Source organism: Corvus kubaryi, unplaced genomic scaffold (genome assembly GCF_017639235.1).
Source record: "Corvus kubaryi isolate FWS band 111438036 unplaced genomic scaffold, C.kubaryi_AGA036_p1.0 137, whole genome shotgun sequence".
NCBI lineage: Eukaryota > Metazoa > Chordata > Aves > Passeriformes > Corvidae > Corvus > Corvus kubaryi.
This window is the reverse complement of record NW_024580671.1, coordinates 31152660-31176060: the sequence shown is the minus strand read 5'-3', so window position 1 is coordinate 31176060 and position 23401 is coordinate 31152660. Positions and strand designations below refer to the sequence as shown.

At 40.4% G+C, this 23401-nt stretch overlaps 2 protein-coding genes and 1 long non-coding RNA gene across 10 annotated transcripts in view; 2 read left to right on the top strand and 1 right to left on the bottom strand.

Moving 5' to 3' along the window:
• PMPCB (peptidase, mitochondrial processing subunit beta) overlaps positions 1–7682 on the top strand; it is a 13682-nt gene extending 6000 nt beyond the window's left edge. For 3 of the 6 annotated variants that reach the window (XM_042018412.1, XM_042018410.1, XM_042018414.1), the window contains exons 2-13: positions 516–656; positions 935–1021; positions 1481–1610; positions 1989–2187; positions 2858–2937; positions 3496–3608; positions 4221–4364; positions 4852–5015; positions 6290–6375; positions 6450–6538; positions 6763–6838; positions 6928–7682. In XM_042018412.1, coding sequence (XP_041874346.1) covers positions 516–656; positions 935–1021; positions 1481–1610; positions 1989–2187; positions 2858–2937; positions 3496–3608; positions 4221–4364; positions 4852–5015; positions 6290–6375; positions 6450–6538; positions 6763–6838; positions 6928–6992 — 1374 coding nt within the window. In that variant the 3' untranslated portion in view covers positions 6993–7682. Of the gene's footprint in view, positions 1–515; positions 657–934; positions 1022–1480; positions 1611–1988; positions 2188–2857; positions 2938–3495; positions 3609–4220; positions 4403–4851; positions 5016–6289; positions 6376–6449; positions 6539–6762; positions 6839–6927 lie in introns of those variants that run through there. The other 3 variants (XM_042018411.1, XM_042018413.1, XR_006014469.1) reach the window with 3 other exon arrangements.
• DNAJC2 (DnaJ heat shock protein family (Hsp40) member C2) lies at positions 7172–23381 on the bottom strand. 3 transcript variants are annotated; one of them, XM_042018408.1, is made up of 17 exons: positions 23281–23381; positions 22531–22721; positions 21881–21956; positions 20091–20189; positions 18025–18166; positions 16765–16845; positions 15985–16050; positions 14094–14185; positions 13876–13997; positions 12910–13059; positions 12543–12631; positions 12387–12456; positions 10632–10816; positions 9291–9391; positions 8215–8322; positions 7791–7945; positions 7172–7292 (listed from the first exon to the last, which is right to left on the bottom strand). In XM_042018408.1, exons 1-17 carry the CDS (start codon positions 23345–23347, stop codon positions 7218–7220), a joined length of 1869 nt encoding a protein of 622 aa, XP_041874342.1. In that variant the 5' UTR covers positions 23348–23381; the 3' UTR covers positions 7172–7217. The 3 variants fall into 3 exon arrangements, with proteins under 3 accessions (XP_041874342.1, XP_041874341.1, XP_041874343.1); XM_042018407.1 differs by having other exon boundaries at positions 7172–7945; XM_042018409.1 differs by having other exon boundaries at positions 7172–7945; positions 22531–22632; positions 23281–23362.
• LOC121659835 overlaps positions 13057–23401 on the top strand; it is a 28450-nt gene continuing 18105 nt past the window's right edge. Inside the window, exon 1 of the long non-coding RNA XR_006014470.1 lies at positions 13057–13124. This is a non-coding gene — a long non-coding RNA (uncharacterized LOC121659835). The remainder of the gene's footprint in view (positions 13125–23401) is intronic.

Sequence of the window (23401 nt, the reverse complement as noted above, 5' to 3'; positions counted from 1 at the left end):
AAAAACTGCAGTAAACTTCCCTTCTTTTCTACCCCGCTCTCATTTAACATGCTTTAGCTGCCACATGATTGTTTAAAACCGGCAATTTCTGCTGCTCTGATCAATGGGTGATGGATTTGCAGTCCTGACACCGGCCCTTGGGCTATATCTCACTTCACCTTAGAAAGCAGCTACCCAGGAGAATTCCAGATGGTAAAGGTCCTGCAGGCTCTTGCTGGCAGAAGTGGGAAACAAGTGTGTCTGGCTGATGAGAGTAACAGCTTCTATGTCAGATTGGAGGGCAGCAGATGCATCTCCTCACTTGTAGTTATCTTCAGGGTTTGTTTCAGATTCAGGGTACTGCTTCCTTGATGTGAAGTAGTGGTGAATAGTAGTCCTGAATTCTTTTCCTTATAAATGCATGCTTCAAGAAAGACCCACAAACTTAATGCTGAAGTTCAGCAATACATTTTTCAGAAAAGCATCTATGGATATAACTAAACAATCTGAGGGTGACTGATGATTTTCCTTTCCAGTGTGTGCATGTTGGAACAAGGAAGCTCAGAGTTTCCAAAGCAGCAACAGAAGTAATCTTAAATGTCCCTGAAACTAGGGTGAGTCCTTTGGAAAATGGCTTGCAAGTAGCTTCTGAAGACTCTGGACTCTCAACATGCACAGTAAGTAGCTTACAAAAGGAACGTTTTTTTGTATCTATTCCTATGTGTTCATTTCCTCGTGGAACTAAATTGCATTTGCATTTCAATATTTATTAACAGCTGTTTGTAGAACTTAAGCTAGGACATAGAAGTCTTAATGCTTTTGTGGATTTGTAATTAAATTTTCTGTGAAGATCAAAATTTCCTTTTCCTTGAAAACCTGCTCTGTTTAAGGAAAAAGCCATAGCAAAGCTGTTAGCTGGTAAAATGACTTTTTTTTTTTTTTTTCCTTCATTGAGGTTGGTCTTTGGATTGATGCTGGAAGCAGGTATGAAAATGAGAAGAACAATGGAACTGCTCACTTTCTTGAGCATATGGCTTTCAAGGTGAGTATGAATATTGATGTAGAAGTTTACAATGGATTTTTAAGTTATTTGTCTTTAAAGATCAATGATAAAAACTTTGTCAGAATTGTATAAATAAATTTAAATGAGAAAAATAATATGGACAACTAAGACTTTGGTTTCCATTAGAAAATGAAGCTAAAGTCCTAGTTCTGTGTAACTGTTACACAGCTATGGATTACACAGATCCAGTTTTTAACTCACTTTTACCTTCTTAAAATAGTCTTAGAAGACACACAGTCACCCTTTTGCCAGGTTTTTATTTTCATTTGGGAGCATAGTAGGATTTATATCTGACTTTCAAGCTTGGAGAGATTAGTATGCCAGTTTTATTTCCAGAGCACATTTTCTTTCTCTTGATGGTGACTTTTCCAGACAAGTAGTAATGATGAGTAAATGAATTGAAGGGTGTAATGTGATTTTCTTATTGTTCTATTTCAGGGAACGAAAAAGAGATCTCAGTTAGACCTTGAACTAGAGATTGAGAACATGGGGGCTCATCTGAACGCATACACGTCCAGGGAACAAACTGTGTATTATGCAAAAGCTTTTTCGAAAGATTTACCAAGAGGTAATTGCTCTCATTCATCAGAAAAGCTGCAAAGAACAATGTGCTTGTCCAGCTTCCAGTGAGATGACACAGAATGATGCTTTTGCAGTGTTACAGTCCCTTCCTTGCTGGGTGAAAAGTCCGTTCTTGAACTTCACAAGAATGCGTGAATGCAGATTTGGAAAGGAGCCGCCAGGGAAGCTGATATTTGAAACATTTTTCTCTTCAGAGTCCCAAAATAAGATACCTTTTGGACTTCTCCCTTCCTGCAGAGCAAATGTTTTGTCCCCTTGCTGGTCTTATTAGCACTTGTTCTTTGGGGTGGGTTTCACTTTTGGAACCAGATTTGTTTGGTAGTCTGAAAATATTCTTTTCATTTCCATCTCTGTTTGCAATTAGCTGTGGAAATTCTTGCTGACATAATTCAGAACAGTACCCTGGGAGAGGCAGAGATTGAGCGTGAGCGAGGAGTTATACTTCGAGAGATGCAAGAGGTTGAAACCAATTTGCAAGAAGTTGTCTTTGATTACCTTCATGCCACAGCCTACCAGAATACTGCCCTAGGACGCACAATTTTAGGACCCACTGAAAATATCAAGTATGTCCAAAAATATGTGCGTCTTTAATTGTGTGGTAACTTATATATTGAAAAAGACTTACCTGAAAATGTAGGGAACAGTGTCAGATTTCATTTTTATGCTGAAAGGCAGCTGAAATTGCACTGCATATCACTGTAAGAAGAACCCCTGTATTGCTTTAGTTCCCCTGTATACAGGCATCAAAGGGTATTTGAATTTCAGATGTCCTCTGCATGACTTCGGGGTTTTTTTGCCGTATTTTTCTCCTGTTTCTTAAAAGTGCATCTGACACAAAATTGGAAATACTTCTTTTTCCTATAGGTCACATGTTAGGCTTTATTGTAAGCACACGGTGTTTGCATTGCTCTTTCAGCATTTGTTTAGACCAGTACAGGGGACTGCTAAATGTGCTGTTTTCAAAGAAAAGGAGATCATAAGTGCATCCTGTCTCTACCTGACTGAGTTGGAAATCTCACTCCTTCTCAGGAAGCTGGAAGAGCTTTGAAAGGCAAAATGTATCCAGTTCCTATTTCCTTTTTCGGAAGTCACCTGTATTTTAGCTTTCTGCCTCTGTTCTGCACATTGCAGAACTTTTAATTATTTTGATATTGTATTGTTATATACATTTATCTCTCTTTACTGTAGTAAACTTTACTGACACAGTAGTGCTGTCTCCTTTCCTGTTTCTAGATCCATAAATCGTAATGACTTGGTGGAGTACATAACAACACATTACAAAGGACCCAGAATGGTCTTGGCTGCTGCTGGAGGTTAGTATGGGATACTCGCCCTGGATCATGTGAAATGATGCTTGAAACCATGGCCTGGGGCTGTGGGAACAACATGATGAATTACCCATTGTTCAGTAGGTCCTGTTCATTGTTAGTGTTTTGTGCTTTCATACCCTTTGAGCTTTTGCTCCCTTTTCCTCTCAGTAATATTCCAGAACCTTTAAATCTGGAACAAGAAGTGAATTGGAGGCCAAAGTCATTTTTCCATGTGGGCAGGAAAAAAGGATCCTAGAAGGTGTTCAGTGTGAAGAGGGGAATAGCAAGGAATGTGGAGAGAAAGAAGTAACATTGAGGCTTGAAAGAGAGCAAAGAGCTTGATTTGATGTAGTTTTAATGGAAGGCTGTTAAAGAGAACTAAGAAGGGGGAATCATTATGATCTTGCTCCCTATAAAGGGAATGTGTGAAGAATCCAAAAATGGGGTATTAAAGCAGGGGCACAATAAATTACTGCTTGTTTGAGTCCTTAAACTGTGCAGCAATTTAAATTAACTGTTTACTGAGTAACATCACAAAGCATGTGAAATACCTTTGTTCAGGGGTCTCTCATGATGAACTACTTGACCTGGCGAAGTGCCATTTTGGTAACTTGCCATCTGCTCCAGAAGGAGGACTGCCACCCCTGCCGCCTTGTAGCTTCACAGGTAGTGAGGTAAGCTGCTGGGTGGCTTTTTGAGCTGGCCCTTACATCCCCTGACACGTGCACTCTGGTGAGGAGAGAGGGCTGCTCTGCCACAGACTCAGCACATGAGAAGGTTTCTTGCCCCCAGTGAGGGCAATGGAGTAGCTGCTTTCCAAAGCAATACCTCCCATCCTTTCTTGGACAAGCCTCACTGCCACCATTTTTTATGCTTCACTTCCTGGAAGAATACATTCCTTATCCGTGCTCCTACTTCCCTTTTATCCACTTGGCTATGGTGTTGGAGCATTTCCACTTGTAGAGGATCACTTATATAAAGGATGTGGCAGAGAACTGAGGTATCCATGTTCTATTCCGGTCACTATTCAGATTTTACAAAGTCATCGGGTTTCCTTGCTGGTGGTAAATGACTTGTAATGCCCTCTCTGTGTTTGTTGGCAAAGTAATCTGAAAATGCCCCAGGGGAAACTAGTTAAGGCTGATGTTAAATTAAGCTTCGTATGCTTTAATTATAGTGCATGCTTTGTAATCCAGCTGTAATGGAAAAGTCTGTTTTCTGTTATTTAACTTCCCCTATGCCTGAGCATGTACAGGTTGTACTAGAGCTGTTCTCCTGTGTTCCAGATTCGGATAAGGGATGACAAGATGCCCCTGGCACACCTGGCCATAGCTGTTGAAGCAGCCGGCTGGTCAGACCCTGATACAATCCCACTCATGGTAGCCAATACTCTGATAGGTAACTGGGATCGGTCCTTTGGAGGAGGAGTGGTGAGTGAACCTACAAGCACCGTCCTGCTCTTGATGAGGTTGGTGGGATCTCCCTGACTGGGGTACTGCCAGGACAGAAAAGGGGATCCAGTTGTGAGTCTGAGAGTATTTGTTACACCCAGGATCTAGGAGAATCTTAGGAAGTGGTTCTAAACCACTGAAACAGAGGTGACTGGAGGTTTGCCAGCCCTCATGGAAAGTAGGATGTTTTATACCTGTACGTCATCAGAACCTGGGGGTATCAGTAATTAACTGTCCCTTTCTTGAACCCAAGTATCTTTATAGTTTTGGCTCAAATCTGGGCTGTTATTTTGAAATGTGGTATTACATACAAAGAAAGAAACGGTTGAAATGAACAGCTGATAATTTACGTTCTAGCTATTACTGCATGTTCTGTCATCATTGAAATGAAAATGGGAAATCATGGAGGTGACTGGTAAGCTTTCAAAAAAACTTCATAAAGCAATATCTTTATCTTTTGCCTCAGCAGAATTTGTCCAGTAAACTTGCCCAGATTGCCTGCCATGGTAACCTGTGTCACAGTTTCCAGTCCTTCAACACCTGCTACACTGACACAGGGCTGTGGGGACTCTATGTGGTCTGTGAGCCATCCACTATTCAGGACATGGTGCACTTTGTTCAGAGAGAATGGTAAGCTACCAACTGTTTCTCTGAAAATACTGTTTTTAGTGGAGGAATACAATTTAAAAGTAAAGTATTTAAAGAGAGTATTTTTCTCTGCTTGGGCTTGCCTGGGAGCAAAAAATGCATCAAATTCTAAACTTTGGCACCCAATGCCAAGTCCCAGCACCCAGTTTTTGGCACCCTTACTTGGAATGAACAGCTTAAAAAGTAGGTTTCGTTCCTTGTACAAGGAAACACAGCAGGGATTTTTTTTGACTGGCAAATGACAGGAGTTATGAAGTCAGACCTTTTAGAATGCTACTCACTCAGTGTACAGTGCCTGTGAGCTGCAAGTGCCACCACTGAAAGAGTAAATATTTGTGCATGAGAATAATGAACCAGACAGTATTAGTAGTTACCCGGTCTGCAGTTGCTGCAGTTGATGTACCAGGTGCTGGTGTTGGACAGCTGTAGTGAGTACATAGGGAAATGAAGGGTGAGCAGTTACATATGGAATTTTGAAACCTATAATTCTAGACAATATTCATTCATCTAAGGCTTAAATCTGTATTGAAGGATGTCCATAGGTGCAGCTGTAAAGCTTGAACTGCAGATGCTATTAGAAACAGATATATGTTACTTAAGAGCACTGATTTAAAGTGGGTAGAGTTGAAACAAGTCTTGAAAATGAGGAGTTTCTTTAATCACATAAATCACTTCTCATATACCATTATTCTGTGAGATTTCTGTTAAGTCAAGGAGAAAATGTCATCACTTTGACTATGTGTTTGCTGCAGTTTAGCACCAGGGAAGATACAAACGATTCCTGGGACAAGAATTTAGTGTTAAGATATTTAATGCATCCTCGTCCTCACAAAATGTTCCGTAGGCAGTGTGGCAAATCATAATCTCACCAGGAGAGGAGCCAGGAAGTAATGGATTGCCTTCTGGCTAATTACCTCTTATCTAGTTGCTTGGCTCCTACTTTTTTAGCAACATCCATTCTCAAGATAACAAGTACAGACTACACTTGTCTCAAAATATTCATTTAATAAAATGAAATACAGCTCTTCTAAGAGGAAAATCTTGCTCTTGGGTATATTGCTATGCTTCCAAAACCCCTACTCTTAGGCTGCTGCTTTGTATCTGTGGCTTGTTTTCCAAGCTGTCTTACCAGCTTTGTCTACAGAAAAGAAGTGCCTGGTAGGTGCAGTAATGCCTATGCACCTCTTTACCACAGACAATCTTGTGTGCTGCAGACTACCATTACTTAATGCCTCTGGATTTAAACTATTTTTCAGGATAAGACTTTGCACAAGTGTTACAGAAAATGAAGTAGCTCGAGCAAAAAATCTTCTTAAGACTAATATGCTGCTACAACTTGATGGTGAGACTTATGCAAACTTTTTCCTCTTTGTGGAGCTGTAAGCTGATAACTGAAGGATTTTTTCCCCGTTTTAGGGTCCACACCAATCTGTGAAGACATTGGAAGACAAATGCTGTGTTACAAGCGCCGAATCCCAATTCCAGAACTGGAGGCAAGAATTGAAGTAAGTGGCACCCATGTTGCAACTTTTAAAAGGCCATCAAGAAAATTACTTACTACAGAAAGTAACAATATAGAAGCTGTATTTCTTGTTCAGCCAAGAAAACATTTCCAGCTGAGAAAACTTTCAAGTGTTTTGTTGCCTACTCCCCTGTATTACATAAAATTAAGATCAGAAAGGGTTTTAAGATGGGATTGTTACAAAGATGCCTCTTCTACCCCTTTTAGGCTATTGATGCCCAGACTATTAGAGAAATCTGCACGAAGTACATCTATGATAAGCATCCTGCAGTTGCTGCCGTGGGTATGTGGTATCCCTATCCTCCCATAACCCCTCCAGACCACTTGCTGTGAGTTGAGCATGTGTCATGGCCAACTTTCTTTAACTTCCAGGTCCAATTGAACAACTTCCAGAGTATAGCAAAATCTGCAGTGGCATGTATTGGCTTCGTGAGTAGTAAATAACAAGAACTTCCAGCATATTTTAGCTTTAAAAAAAGCAAAAAAACAACCAAGACCACCCAACAAACCAACTATACCCCTGTTTAAGTCTTTGGAGGTGCTTTTGAGAAGATCAAAACTGAGAACCAGCCCCTCCTGTGTGTGTGTGTATAATGAAGAAAGGAATGGAAACATGTACAGTATTTGCATTTTTATTATAAAACAAGGATTGTCAGTAAGAGTCATTTCTTGACTTTAGTAGCATTCATCACTTGTTCTTGAGCAGCTTTCTTTGCCTTGACCATTTCAACGAGTTCCTGAAGAGAAGGTGGGGAAAAAGAAAACTAAACATTTAACTTGTGAACAATGCTGTGGTTTTGAACACTACATATATTTACTGTGAAACATTCTAGTTCTCAACATAATGAGAAATCTACAAAGTTTAATACTGTAGAGCAATTTCTCATAGAAACCAATCAGTTGATGAAAGGTCAATGCTCGTGTACCAGGAACTTTACCTACAGGAGGCTAGGGACAGGACTTCACCATCTGCAAGAGCCTGCTGTCAAATTATAACACAAATTTCCTGAGACAGACTTTCTTTCCCAGCTTCCAGAGCCAGTACTTTCACTGAGGAACATTTAGTCATTACTGCTCTTTTGGGGTTGAGTTACAAAAAATAAAACGTTTTCCACAAGGGTCCATAATTTTGCTGGTGTCAGATACTGTCTCTGATAGGCAATGGAAAAGTAAAAGCAAAGGATTCTCTCAAGACCTGGGTAGTGACAGTCCCAGGAGCAGGTGAGGGACCTTACCTTATATCGCTTCATGCAGTCTTTTTTTGACCGGCCTGGAACAGCTGCTGCTATTTTCTCCCATCTTTCAGGAGTATTTACTGGATAAGTCTTCAATGCTTGTTCTAAAAGTTTTTGTTCTTCTGTAGTCCAAGGGGCTGAATCTAGAGGTGATCCTGTTTTTAAATGCAAAAATGACAGCAAGAAAAGATATTTAAAAAAAAGAGTCTAGAAAATATTGTAAAACCTGTTAAAGTTGATTTAAAATCCATGCAGTTTTGGGGTGTATTTGTGTTCCAGAAACCCTCAAATCTGGCAACAGAGCCTGGATCACTTAATAGCTATGTAAGTTTGTAAGCAAATGTTGAGTAAGTTGTGGGTTACTTTCTTCCTAAGAGACACAGGGGAGACAAGCACACAAAAAGGGCTCCCTTTTCACCTTTACCTTCAAATCGTTCTGAGGGGGCAGCACTGTCCATCTGAGGCACCACACCATGTTCTTTTTTAAATTTGTCAAATGCTTTCTTGTTTATGTCATCTTTTTGATGAGGGTCTATGAGCAACACACATTAAAGAGAATAATTATTGCAAGAATATTAAAGCCATATATAATAACAACAACATTGTGTAGCAGATTAGTTTACAATAATCACAAAATCAAAAACCCCAATTCCTACTTCCTTTAAAAAGATGGTGAAGAGGTTGGTAGATTTAAAAAAAAAAAATCATTCAGGATCCAATAGATTTTTATCAGTGTCAGATTCTCCAACCCTTATCCTGTTTTATAGTGCTCAGAGGAATACTTGTTCCATATAATCTTAAACCTGAATCTGCAGCTTCAACAAAATCAAGAGGGATTATTTTCTCAAGTAAGGGCTGTGGCACAAAACTCATGTATTGCCCAGGGTATGACGGTGTCAGAGAGGAAGGAACACTGGGAAAATCCAGGTGCTCCCTGTGCCACTATGGGGTTAGTAACGCAGAAATCTCTTGAAAACTTAGTGGTTTTTTTTTTTTCCCTTCTGTTGTGAAATGTATGATTTCCTTGAGACTTTAATCCAGAGCTCTTGAGGCTTCATTTTTTATTTTATTATTAATTTTTGAAGATGAGATGAGCCACATTAATTTCGGTGTCTTATTCTGGTGTTGGATTCCATTAATTCCTTTAAAGTATCTCTAGAGCTTCATCAGTTCCATTTATTTTAGATACCTTTCTTTGTAGGGAGCTTTCCAAAAGGCCCATTTATCTCTCTCTGAGCCCTGCCATTTCATGTGTCCCAGACATCAGAGCATCAGGCTACAGTAAGAGAGTTCCTGAGTTGCTTGTGGGGTGGTGACTTACAAAAGAGCCATAAGGATGAAAACACTGAATCACATAAATGCTCCTCTAAATCTTCCATCTGAACTACCTATCTTTTGGGGATATACAGAGGATTTTCTTAAGAAACACAGCTCCATTCACAGAAAAGTCAGCTGTACAGAGGCAGGCAGACCATTACAAAAATAAGGTAATATAGATACCAAGCTTTTGGAGACTTTTTGCTTTATTGATGACATCTTTTGCTGTTCGTTTTATTCCAGTAGTAGAGTGCAAGTTCATGTAATTGGCAATAACTTCCCACCTAAAGCAAGAACAGAAAGAACAAACCAGCATATTATATAATACCTTATCTTCATATAAGCTATGGTCAAGCTCCTGTACACATTTTTATCAACTCTGAGCAAGTTCAAACATACTTAAATACGTATAAAATCTCGGAGTAGCTATTCTGGAAAGCTTTCAGTCAGTAAATGAAGAATTCAATCAGCTTGGGTGAACTTCTCAGCTCCCAATGCAGAAAAAGGATGGGGTAAACTGTAGGTAAGTGCAAACCTGTAATCCTCAAAATTCTCCTTAGCCACTGCTTTGCTGAATTCCCTAAAGACCTCTGACATTAAATACTGCAGGCTGCACTCAAGGGCTGAGAAGTTACTAACCCTATGTCCACTGCTCCCAAGAAGAATGCCTAAACATCAAGTAAAGGGGTTTAAACAGGAGAGCTGGAACAGCCCTAGCCCCAAGATAATTCCTAGTGGATTGTTAGAAAATGGAAGGCAATATGTACCCCTGGTCAGACAAGAGGATTGTGTGCCTTGAGCACTGACTGCTGAGCTGCAGAAACAGGCACTGGTAACATCTCCATGGAGTATGGCAGCTTTTTTTTTTTTTTTTTTTTAAGTAAGCATCCAAATCTTGTAATGGAGGCTTGAAATCTGTGAATCCTAACTGGAAGAAGGCATTTCATTCCTGGGAAAGAAAAGATTTCAGGTGTGCTCCTGTTTTTGATGCTTATCAGTAAGCTGAGTGCCAGTGCTGCTTTCTGTAAATCCACTTTTCCCCTGCCTCTTCCCTAAAGAAAGCTGGTGCACTTAAATCCTATCTCTGGATATTTTCCTCCTACCATGTAGAGGAGACACCAGCCTCACATTCATTGTGGAGCTCCTGGAAGCAGCTTACACACTTGTGTTCCTACCCAGCTGCACCCCAGTCCCTGGTGTGGTTTTGGTCTCTGCTGAAGGACTGGAGCCTACCCTGGAGTAAGCCCTGTGCAAACAGGCACCTCAGCACCATCCTGGTAATGGACTGAGGCCCAAATCTGGGGGGAGATAAGAAACAGGGCCAGAACTAACTCCAGTGACACATACAGCATGGTACCAAGGAAATACAAACCACTGGCTGCTTGAGAGTCAAGGAAAAGGAGAATGTTTAGGAAGTCCTTATACTGACAAAGTACTTAGGATGATCTGAAAATATGTTTTATTATGCTTGTTATTTAATGAAAAATTGTTAGTAGGGCTTTTAGCACCAAACCTGAGAAGTACCTTGAGTTAGTCCCTGCTGGAAAGAGGTTCACAGCTTTAATTAACAACTGTAAATCATCCTCTGGCCAATTTTTGCTTCCCCCTCCACCGCCAGTGGTTGACTTTTCTGAACTCTTTGTTGCTTGGCGCATACGAGCTTCTGCCTCTTCTTTCTCTCTCCTTATTTGTTCATTTATTTCTTCTATCTAAAGATTGTAAATAAGCATTATTTATTTGCTTGCTGAATTAGTTACATTTTACAGTGACACAACCCCCTCTCTCTGGAACTGCTTTGAACCTTGGATTTTGCTTAGTTTCTGTTCTGTATATGTAAAGAAACAGAGGAGCTTATTTGTTCCATTATTATTTCCCTTCATTTTATTTGTACATTTGGGCATCCCAGATTAAGAGTTAATGGCAGAAATCCATCACAGGTTCACTAGGAAATTAAATGAACACCCCCAGAATTAAAGAAAAACTTTTCAACCTTGCGTGAATGTCTAGGCTAACAGTTGACTTAGAGGGGCAGATCCACAAAAGTATTAAGAGCCTCAAGTGCCCAGTGAGGGCAGCTAAACATCCATGTTGGATACACTGATTCTCAAGTCCTCCAGCCTAACTGCTATCTAAGCCTGATTATGTCGGTACAGCCGTAGTAATGGAGAACTTTTAAGTTAGAATTAACTCCAGATTTTAGTTGCTAAGTGTGTATTCAGGGTTAGATGGCCATGTGTAGTTTTTAGCAAGCTAAAAACTACTTAAGTTAACCCACTGCACATCTTTGTGACCTGTAATCACATCTCAAGACTGTGGTGTGGCACACCTTTAATCATCTTCTTCTGAGTGGGCCCAGTCCAATCTTGGCAATGTTAGAAGAGCTGTGTGCTTATGCCTGTTGGCAGGATGCCCAAAAGAAAGAGCAAGAAACCTACTTCATAGAGTCTTCCTGGCAAAAGGAAAGTTACCAGATAGGTAATTTTTAGTGGAATAGTTTTAACAGATAGAAAGGGGACTGCCCTGCATTTGGAACACCCTCCTGGAGAATGGAATATTGAATTCAGTCCCTTGTAGAACAAGAGGCATTTCAGTCTTAAATTGTCTGATGAGTAAACCTGGGATGAGGGCAGATCATATTCCCCACCATGGAAAAAAGTTCACAGCTATGAATCCACAGTGGATGACAGAAAGCACCTTATTCTTTCTGCAGGATGTAGGTTCAGCTTTATTAGTTCAAATGGCTTTTCCCCAATGGCAAACATAGGCAGATCCTTGCTGAGTTTTGGTAAATTTTGATTCCACGTGTCTTGCATTTCCCATTCCTTGGTATCCAACCTACCAGCCCTTCCAGTGTCTACAGCCTGCAGCACTTAAGTCCTTTTGTGGATCTATCCCCAAGTCACAGATACTAGACTAGGATTTTTCTTGCATAACAGAATAGGTTAAGACTGCCCTCCCTCCCCTCAAGGTCACTGCTACACATTGTTGGGCAAAATGAAATTCCTGTACTGTTTCTGTATACTGTACAAGAGGTAGGTTTTGTGTTCTTTACAGATAAAAATGTGTATTTTTTTTCTTGGCTGGCCCTCTTAATTTGACCAACCATGATCTGCGCAATGTAAAATGGAGCAGAGATCACACTGCCTGTGGACTCTGAAAATCAAGTCTTTGTATTTAACAAGCAGGATTCCACAGCAGCTATGTTTTATCTTACTTAATTCAGTCAGCTTGATTTCACAAATTATTCTGTTATTTTGATTTGACACTCAGCATAATTACCTGTTTTACTACAGCCGCCTTTCCTCCTTCCCTTGTTGTGGATGTAAGTGCTTCATTCAAGCATTGCAGACTAAAAATAAATTATTAAGTTACAACGGAGAGCTAGTAGAAAGATGGGTATCAAAACGCGCAGAAAGCAGCAGCAGGAGGACTTACCTCGCTAGCTCAAGACGATCACAAAGCTTTTCCACCTCCTCCATCATTTTAACACAATCTGCCTCATTATCAGAAAAGTAATTCCAGTTCTGGAAGCAGAAATACACGTTCTACAAAGTTCTTGAACTTTATTGTCCTATTCCTTCAGACGAAGGCTTAACACACACCATTCTTCAGCCACTGCTGTGTTTGGACCTATCTGGTCAACTTTACTCCTAACTCAAACCCATTAAGTATGTGTTTTGGTTTTTTTAGTAAACCCGCTTTCCATACCCATCTCCAACTCTAAGAACAAGCAGTCTGATCTAAGAAAACACAGTAATTTCTCTGACGTAACCTGTATTTCATTGTAATAATAGTTAAATACCTTGCATGTTGTTCTGAGTTTTTGCCTTTCTTTCTTGATTGCTTTCTTCTGTATCTCTTTTTCCTTTTTTGCTACTAATGCTTGCTGCCTAACTTCTTCTTCCTCCTTTTCTTTTGCTAACCGTGCTGCTTCTAATTCTGCTTGTCTTTGCTGCAATCAAAAGGAAAAAATAATCCAAGTAAAAAAATGCTAAAAGTCACATTGTTACAGGGTCGGTGTTTCTGGTTTGGGTGGAATTTTTTTTTGTATGTTTGGGGGTTTTAAAATATATCAATACTTTAATGTTTGGTTTTCCAGGAATTTTGGGGGAGATGATTAAACATATACCATTTGGCATTAAGTCAAGTATTCACTGTGAGGACCCTCAGCTTATAAATCTTGACTTCCTCTACAACGAAGGTATAAAACCATATGTAATTTCGTATGGCTGCTTCAAGACTATAAGCTTGGAAAAATGCAGTGGTCCAATATTTTTCCTGCATCATTATTGACATAATATTTTGCAGTATTTCAACGTCATCTTTTAAGTTACTTCTTTGCACCTTACAGTTCCCTTTCATTCCTGTACTTTCAGAGCCATCTTTTCCAAACTGTTCATATTAATCACGTATGTTGTGTTACCTCAAAGCGTTTCATACCAACCAGCCATTTGCAAACCACACACACAAGGCAAGCAGCCACATCCATTTTATGCACTTAATGCTAGCCTTGAAACAAGAGGAAGTGTATGCAACAAAGAACTCTGTTTTCGAAGGGGATTTATTTCAGATCTGCATTCCTTGTTTCCATCTCATTCTCAGAAAGCTGCCAGCCTTGCACTGCCTACTGCACAACCATCAAAGAAAACACATCTTTGAACCCCAGTGTAATTCTATCAGTAGTCTTCTGACACATCTAGAACCTGAAGCAGTGCATCAGGTGTGAATGAAGCAGAGTTTTTCAACCCAAATAAAATACTTTACTTACTTTTTCTTTTGCCTCCTGTTCTTTTCGTTTTGCTTCTACCTTTGCTTTCTTCTCTGCTTCCTTCTTCGCCTTTTCTTCCTCCTTAAATTTCTTTATCCTGGGATCACAGCTGTATGCATTGTCTGGCAGAAGAAAGGAAGCATCATGTATAGAAGAAAACCAGAAGATTTTCAGTTGGTTAACTAATCTCTTTAAAGAACAGCCATTTGTGTGCTCACCAACAAGAGTCCTAATTCTGTTCATTTCTTCTTTTTTCCTCAATGCTCTGGCAGCTCTGTTCTGCTTTTCAATCCACCTCCTTTCATCTCGACTAAAAGGGAAAGCATAGTTCAGTGCTAATGCTTTACAATGTCACTGTTAGAAATTCATCAACAAGCTTCTTAAATAGTTTCCCCCACACAGATGTTCTGTGAATACTTCAAAAATAGACTTCAAAAAATGAAGTTCCAGGCCCTGAGCTCATCTAAAAAATGCTAAGTGTTTACATGGTTACATAAACCTGACAAACCAAGCTGCTTATGTTTCATTGTAGGGAATGAGATCATGGACTTTATTTCCAAAATGCAATCCACTTGCTTACCTAACATTAGGTAAGTTCATTAAACTCAATCAAAACAACAGAAATGCTGGCATATGGTTTAATTAAAGGACAGCAGTATAAGCAATGCCAATTATATCATTTTGCAGAATATAGTCATGTCAAGTAAACCCATCTGCACAGAAACAACACTCTATGAGGTACCATGATACTCTGGGTACAGTCATGCCAGATTCACTCCAGTAAAATACAGCTCAGGTTGTATATGGGCCGACTAAATAAACTGAAAATATTTGTCAGTACTGTCAAGAAAGAGGCAAATTTTTAGTAGGGGTCTACAGCCTCATCCACACAACCACATAGAGAACAATAGAGAGGGGCAGGGAGGTTGGAACTATGTGACCTTTCAAGTTCCTTGCAACCCAAACCACTCTATACCTCAGAACAAAGAAAACAATCCCCATAACTGAGAAGGAGACTAATACAAGTAGATTGAAGCTTTAAAACACGAGCAACATCACCTTTGGCAAGAAGGGGTAGCAAGAATCATGACCATCTGAACAGCAGCTGTAATGTAGTTCTCTCTCCTAAGTACAGCAGACTAGGTACCATTTGTCTAAACATCTTTGGAAAAGGACACTAATGACAGGAATGAGCAGAAAAAACGCTATGCAAATAATTCAAGATCCTTCCAGTGAGAAGCGTAGAGATACATCTGTGTGATTTACAAGTACAAGTGACAGGGAATTGATTACAGTGCCTTCTCAGAATCTTCACAGGAGAGAGAACAGTGGGACTGGTGAGGCTCAAGAAATTCAACAGCAGGAAGAGGCACAAGAGAAGAGAAATGCCTAGCTACAGCCTAAATATGGCAGTTTCTAGCACAAAGAAAGCCAACCACTGAATCTAAATACAAAACTGATTTCTAGCCAAACTTGGAAGGAGAGATTCACACAGTGCAAGTTATGGTCTTACAAAGATTACTAAGTGAAAGGTTGTGTCCTGTGAAATGTGTGTTAGACTAAATGATTTGGTGCTCCAACTTGAACATTCTGTGTTTGTAACTATAGGAAGGATAAAACCAGAATGTATTTGTATTTTCCAATGGCAACGTGGTCTGAGTAATTTAGCAACTGTCACTACATCAACAAATATACAATTTTTATTAACATCAAGCCATCAGAACTCATCTCTCCAAATTCTAGGAAGTATCACTTGCTCAGTACAAGTTTAAGAGAGAAACAATACCTGCTTGCTCATCCACTCTGTCCTGGCTCCAGGTTCAACCTATGCTTGGGACTGGCAGGAACTGCAAGTCTGAACTTAAATGAACACACATTTCAAAGCACCTCAGATATACCTCTGTCAGGCAAGCAGGAACTACTCCCATTACACAAAGAAGCCCACAGTAAGTCCAGTTCAAGTCCACGACTGACTCCTAAGCTGGGAGAGTGAAATTCAGACTTGGCTCAGCTACTTTTCTTCCTATGACTTACAGTCTAAGAGAAAGTTGGAAAATCTTGCTGTATCAATCTCTCAGTCTCCTGTCAAATTTATTTTTACTTACATACCATTCTGCTTTTTCTTTTTCCTCTTCATCTAAATAGGAAAACTCTCTCCAGGAATCAAAATTATACCTAAAGTAAATTTAAGAAAAAAACAGTGAATGAAAAAACCAGCAAATCTGTTAAAAATCAGCTATCTTTTTTACTGTTATGTGTTTGTAGGCAACTATACTGCTGTTTACAATTATACTGCACCTACAGTGATTCCACTGTGTTAAGTCAAAATGCAGGATGTAATTTACACCTCTCTGTACTGTGGGGCATAGTCTACTTCAGGATGGCATCAGTCTTGCCCACTCTAAATGTCTACACCTGTCTAAGCTCCCATCATAGTCAGTGGAAATGCAGTGCAGTCTGTGGAGTTCAGAGAGAAATTAATCTTTATGTAAGCCCCCATATTTAGCAGGTAAGGCAAGCCATAAACATTACTGACTTTTTTGGACTAGACAAACCTTTCTTTACTAGGGGAGCTTAAACACCTAGGACGTCTCCACTGAAAACACAGGTTAGGTGAGATAAACCTGACTTCCAGTCTGTGGGTCAGCTCAGTTCTCAGCCACTGTGGTCAGAAGTTCCTGCTGCAACCACGAATTTACAAGCAGATGGATTAGCCAGGAGAAACCTGGCTCAGTTTGTGGAAGGCACAAACAGCTGTGGGGTAATTTTGTGACATTACGAGGTTGGGACAGCCCACAGCAAACAACCCACACACCAAAGGGTCTGCGAGCCCTTTGTATTACGTGTCTTGAATACTGTGAATAGAAACAGAGGCATCAGTTAACTTACCAAAAGGAATAGAATGCATCTACCTCCTCAAATGAGGAATTCATGTCCCCAAGTTTAGGTACATTTTTCTTATTTGACCACCTGAAAATACATGGATATATTCAAGAAATAATGTATACAATGTTCATTAGTTAAGTACAGAATCAAAATACAGAATCAAAATCTGAGGCTCCCTCCCACCAACACAGAGGGGCAGCAGGAAAGAGGAAGAGAACAGGAGAGTTCCTCCTAAGTATCCTCCAGACTGGGCATTTTTTTGGGGAGTTTCCCCAGAAAAGCAGCCTCCTCCTGCCTGAGTGCCTCCTGCCTTGTGCCTCCAAGAAGACCTGATGGAGCACGAGCTATCTTTGTAGATACTCAATTCTCCATGCACATTCTTCTGCTACAGGAGCTTACAGAAAGTGGACAAAAAGTGCTCTGTGAATAACTCAGCTCTGTGGTAGGGTACAGGAACTCTCCCACACATTCTAATGGAGCACAAAGGAATAATGCATACTCTGCCTCCACTGCATTTTTTCTAGGGAAATCTTCCACTGGCTCTAGAATTTGTTGTTCTGTGACATAGCATCCATTTCCACTGCAGAGAAGGGAAAACCTCATCTGATAACCACAAATCCAGGTCTGAATCTATGGAATAGTTGATAAAAGATTCAGTAAGACTACTTTAAATAATAATTGTTCAGAATGTTGTAAAGTGCCTCATGCAATTAAGCACTTTTATATAGGGAAAACTTGACAGGTTTCTAGTTGAAAAGTTGCAAAGTTTCCGGCTGTGAAAACCTTAATACCAAGTTAATTGTCAAGCACGAATCAAATGCAGAAAAAGTCATGCACTGTAAGAGAACCACCAAATATTGATAGTTAAAATTATCTTCTCTTTTAACCAGCTAAATCATGAACATAACTACTGTCTTCTGTTAATGTCTCACTCTCAGAAGAAAATCATAAAAAAGGGCAATTTTTAGTCAGCAACATATAAACATTTGGTATTTTAAGTAATTTAATATGAAACAATGAGTTGTACAAAAAGGGCGGTAAGCAATAGGAAGCTGAGAACTTTTTTTAAAATCACATGGGTCAAACTCAATGGGATCAATGTGACAGTTCAGATTATTTTAAAATGAAATAAAAATAATTGCACAATTTCAGTTGTATTACATTTCTAGAAAATTAATACATCTCTTGTTACAAACACAATGTCAAATGAGTTTGCAAATGCTGATTCTCCAGCAACAGCAGAGGCAGTCAGACATAGCTTACCTGGCATTTCTTTCAAAAACTGGTGAGAAAACTTCGAAGAAGTTTTCTTTTGCTTCACTTTTGGAAGGTACAGAGTTATCAAAAGTAGGATCTATGCTGTTAAATGCTCGTCGTTTCACAGGATCAGATAATATTTCATAAGCTGAAAGAAAGTTACCAGACATAAGGTTGTAAATATTTAAAAAGATGCTCTCAGATCTGGGTTTGATCTATCGTTCTGTACAGCTTGATATTTAATTATTTTACTGACATCAAATAGCATTGCTGTCTATGTCTATTCCTGTTAGACTAAGTAGGAAGAAAACACTTATGAAAAAGAACACATTTAACCATTAGGATGTAACAAAACAGGTAACACTTAATTTTATAGCAGCAAATTTAGTTCAGACACTGGGAGTTTGGGCATGACATCTTCAGGCTTTTATCTTGCACCAGATCCTTGCAGATAAATTTACAAAATGGTCTACTAAGGCACAGAGTAAAGGCAGTCCCTGGGTTAGTATGTTGTCAGAACTGGCAAGAACAGGAACCATTCATAAGAATTTTTGCAGGTCATGATGAAGTTGTACTGAGTCTTGGATAAAATATAAAACTCCACACAAACACTCCAAAACATGCAAACAGTCCCTGTTTTCCTGTTCTTACAGCCCTGCAGTTGGGGAGCATCACATTACTAATCTTATATTCTGGAAATCACACAAGGTATAGCTTCAGTAAACTCTTAATTTTTTCTCAAGGAAGTGTGGAGTTTCTCAGTTTTACAATGACCACTGTTTTCCAGTAAGAATGAAAAGTCAAAGCAATCAAATTTGTATTGCGAACATTCATGGACTTCTGTGCCTGCAGCCCTGCCCAAGGACACTGCACCATGGAGGTTGGATCCAGGAGGTGATAACCTGGAGGAGACCTTGGTGCTCTGCAGCTCTGTAAACTGATCTCACTGGACGCGTCAGCGGAGAGATGAAGGAATGACAGTGGCCACCAATGAGCTGTTGTCTGCCAGTCTGTCCTTCCCCTCTGGGAAAGGACTTCACCAAAACTCTAAATGACCCCAATTATCCTCTGCCTCAGTAATGGTCATACAATTTTCCTGATGCAGGAAATTCTGTGCACATCCATTAGTTCCTCTTCCATTTAAGAGATGTCCCTTCCACTTGCAGATCCCCAGTTCTACTCCCACACACTCAGTTCCCCCAGCTCTGTATCTCCCACTCATTCCTTTGTCAGACCAAGTTCTGAATCCAACCTATGTATTCCCACCTTTCTATGTTTCTTCTCCCTGTTTCGTTACCATTTTCTTCTACTCCAGGTAGAAGACATTCAGAGAAGGAAGTTTAGAAACACAAATTCCAGGATTTCCTCCTGCTTCAGCCTTATTGAGTGAAAATAATTTGTTTAAAATAAGCAAAAAAGCCAAGCTCTAAGGCATTTCTGGCGATGTAAGTCATACACCTGGAACAGGCCATACAGTTTTGGAGTTAGCCAGCAGTGGTGTTTGGGTCATAGAATCATTAAAGTTGGAAAACACCTCTAAAATCAGAGTCCAGCCATTAATCCTGCACTGCCAAGTCCACCAGTACAGGCAAGAGGAAAATGTTATTCAATTGACTTCACTTGCTCATCTGTGGGCAAAAATGAGCAGCTGAAGAAACTGATGACCTGGATCAAATCAAAATGTTCTGTTGTGAGAGCAAGCACATTAGAATTCAGATTTTCCAACTGCTGTTGGTGCCTGTGTGGAACTGTTCCATGGCTCACTAGTTTATCCCAGGTATGGGGCCACCTCCAGCCACAGAGGTTCATCTGTGTGTGCACTGCTACAAGTGTCACATTTTGTCACCAGCTGGCACAGCAGCCAAACATCTGTCAGCTGCATTCCCATCCTGCTTCTGCCCACTGGGAAGTTATACCTAATGTGATCTATTGATGCAGTTTTCTAAAATGGAAAAAGAACTTCCCCGACTGTTTAGGCATTGACAATTAAAATCCTAATAAAGCACAGCAAGTACATTTCTGATGATCAAGTAGATTGAGGGAGTATCTAACAAAAGAGACCAATTGCTTACCTTTAGTTATGCAAGTAAAATAATCATTATCACCTTCACCTATCTGTTCCCCTGCAGCTTTTCGTTTGTCTGGATGATGTTTCAAAACCATGGATTTATCTAACAAATAAATGCATTACAGTTAGAAATGCTTCATCAGCAACAGTTTCAAACTACAAAGTAATACAGTAATTCCAGCTGGCCTTTCTCTAATTCAAAACTTAAATAAAAAGCAAACAGTCATATCTGGAAGGAAACAGGAGTTAATGAATTTTCTTTGATTTAACACTATAATTAGAATTAGTATTATTTCATCTTTGCTGGGATATAAAATAACCACAACTCAGAAACTCTATTCTCTATTCCACCTCAAATCTGAAGAAGTCTCTAAGACTTATTCTAGTATTATGCCTAGCAAAGTGCTTCAGCATCTGTAAGTGTATAGTTAGCTTCACAACTGAAAAACCAGAAATAATTCATGTGATTTTGGTTGTTATTTCTAATGAAAAACAAAATAACTCAGATAAAATAAAAATTGCATTCTGTCCCTTTAGTTCTGAACACGATCCAAAGTGAAATTTAGCATGAAAACTACAGCCTGTGAATGCTGCTGCACTTCCCCATGGCTCATGTTAAGCAGATACACAAGACTTTGGGTTAAATTCTCCCTCTACTCAGGCCTTGAATCCTAAGGCATGACTGGCACATACAGAGTATCTACTGAAGGTGCTACCAAGGTTGTCTTCGTGTTTAAAAGGTAAAACCAGATTTTAGACCGACTTCTTTGTCAAAAGATCTTGCCATACTGCCATACAACACACACTGTACCTTCCTGGCTCTCTCTAAAATACCAGGGAGAAGATACCATGCAAGCAGTTACAGCAACCTGTCTCCTGAGAAACGAATCAGAATCCTTCTTAGAAACAGGAAAGCACAGTGTACACTGGCGGGAAAGAGTCACATCTCTACAGCACCAGGGAACAATTGTGTGCTGCCAGGGTCCTAAAGAGAGAGGCTCTCGTTCTTGCTCAGAAGATCAGTGAGACCACTCACCACCACCAGAACAGGTGCTGCTCTATTCCATGGTAGCACATGCTCCACAGTGCTGTGGAGCACTTGCCTGAGGCAACATGACTTCCCATGTAAGTTGGTAATTCACTGATTTCCACCCATTTTCATTTGAAGTATCTGAGATCAGTGATTCTACTTGCACCAGCACAGTAGTACAGGCAATTGTTCACAAGATCCATTCACAAAGCCATCAGCTTATCCCAGAGAGGCTACTGAACAATCTCCAGAGTCTTTTAAAATCTTCCTCCACTAAATATTTGCATCCTTCTTGCAAAGTCAAGCACACTGCTTTCCAAAAATAAAGTTCTGAAGCCCAACAGGCTCCATTCCCATGCCACACTCAGTCTGACTGTTAACAGCAGCAGGAACATGGCAGCTCAACACTGTCAGGGGGGTTGCAAGGGAACCTCTGGGAACACGCAGGGCAGGGACAGCTCTATTCCTCTCCCTTTCACTGAGCCTGACTGCAGACTCAAATATATAGAAATGTATAGTTACAGTCTCAAGGCTGTTTACAAAAAACACAGGCCAGGAAGCAGAAATATGAAATTTTTTAATTCCCTAGATTTAGGCCTCTGGATTTCAGAGCTGTGATATGAATTTAAGGGGCTGGTAAGCAACATGAACTTTTAGGGCTGGGAAACAGTAAAAAGCTTGTTCACAACATGCAGGTATTTTCACTAGAAACCAGTTGTGTACATCTGAAAAAAAAGTTATGCTTCTGAGGGAAAGGTACTTACGAGCTGCTTTGATTTGTTTCTGAGTAGCTCTGTATCGTATATTTCCCAGTCCAAGAACAGCATAATGGTCTTGATTCTGAGAGAAAAGAACCACAAACCCTAATAAACACTGATAAATACAACCTAAAACACCACAAGACATGCAGAAAACCAGTTCTCCTCTCCATCTCTTACAGGCAAGAGGGAGAATTCTTCCCTCTCTCAGCAAACATTGGGAAAAGACTATAAAAACAACTGTCAAAAATTATTGAACAACTACCGAGTAACTGAATATCAATAAATTAAGCCACTGTTATAGAAATTCAAGTGGCTTAATCTAAATTGGATTGAAGCACTAGAAAATTCAGTTATTGGAAAATTGAATTGCTGTCTTTAATATCAACAGTGCCAATGCAACTCCAGGATAAAGGAGACGGTGACAGGGAGAAGAGACACTTAATACTTTCAGGCAGTAAAATAAAAAGCCGCAGCTCAAAACTAAGATCTCATCCTGATGTGTTTGCCTTCACACACCAGATATAATGGTAAAGGATACAAACCGATTCAGATGGGTGTAGGAGGGGAAGAGGAAGGGGATCTTTAGCACCTGGGAATGGCAAATAACCTTGATGGGCAAAAATAGTTAACAGTAATCCATATTGACTGAATACCTTCCAGTCCTTTGGGTCAAGGGTTTTTAACATAGCATATTCCTCAAGCTGCAGTTCTTCATCCCCCGATTCTTCAGAAAGTTCCTTCTCATCTTCTAGCTCCTGGAAAGAGGCAGAAACATTTATGTTTCTCCTCTTAATAAATGCTTCAAACCATCTTCCCACAGGCTCCACTTGACAGAGTACTGATGCTATAAGCAAAAACATAAAAGCAACTTCACCTTCTGCGGTTGACTTTTTTTTTTTTTAATTAAACCCCATCAAAGCCCACAAAAGTACAGCATCACCCAAGGTTACAGATCGCTAAATCTTCTCTTTGGCTCCATAAACACCAGAGTGCTAGAACCAGCACACGTGCCCGTCAGACGGGACCTCCCAACGCTTCGCCGTGCTCTTACATCTTGAAAGGTGCTTTCAAGTTAAAGGAACGCACGTGTCAAATGATATTAAATACAGTCCTATTGGCAACGGAGGAGACAACCGCGGCTGCGATATTAAATTTGGATTGATCTTCCCTACGTTCCCGCTCCCTCTTCCCAGGCCACTCCCTCCGGCAGCGAACCCAGACTTGTTGCTGCACACGGGCTGAAACGATGCCGGGGGAAGGCACAGCACGCGAAACGGAGACAATTAAAGTCAAATAAACAGGAAAGTTCTTCGAAACCGGCCGATTTCCCAACTCCAGCGGCCGGCCGGGCGCTCGAGGGCGGCCTTTCCCCGGCGCAGGCCCTGCGGGCCCGCGGTACCTACCGGCCGAGAGCGGCCTGCTGACGGCCGAGCGCTGCCCGTCCCGCGCGGGGCCGCGCAGCAGCGCCATGGCCGCGGCCTGGGCCTGCCGCGGGACCGGCGCGGGGGCGGCGGGGGTGCGGCT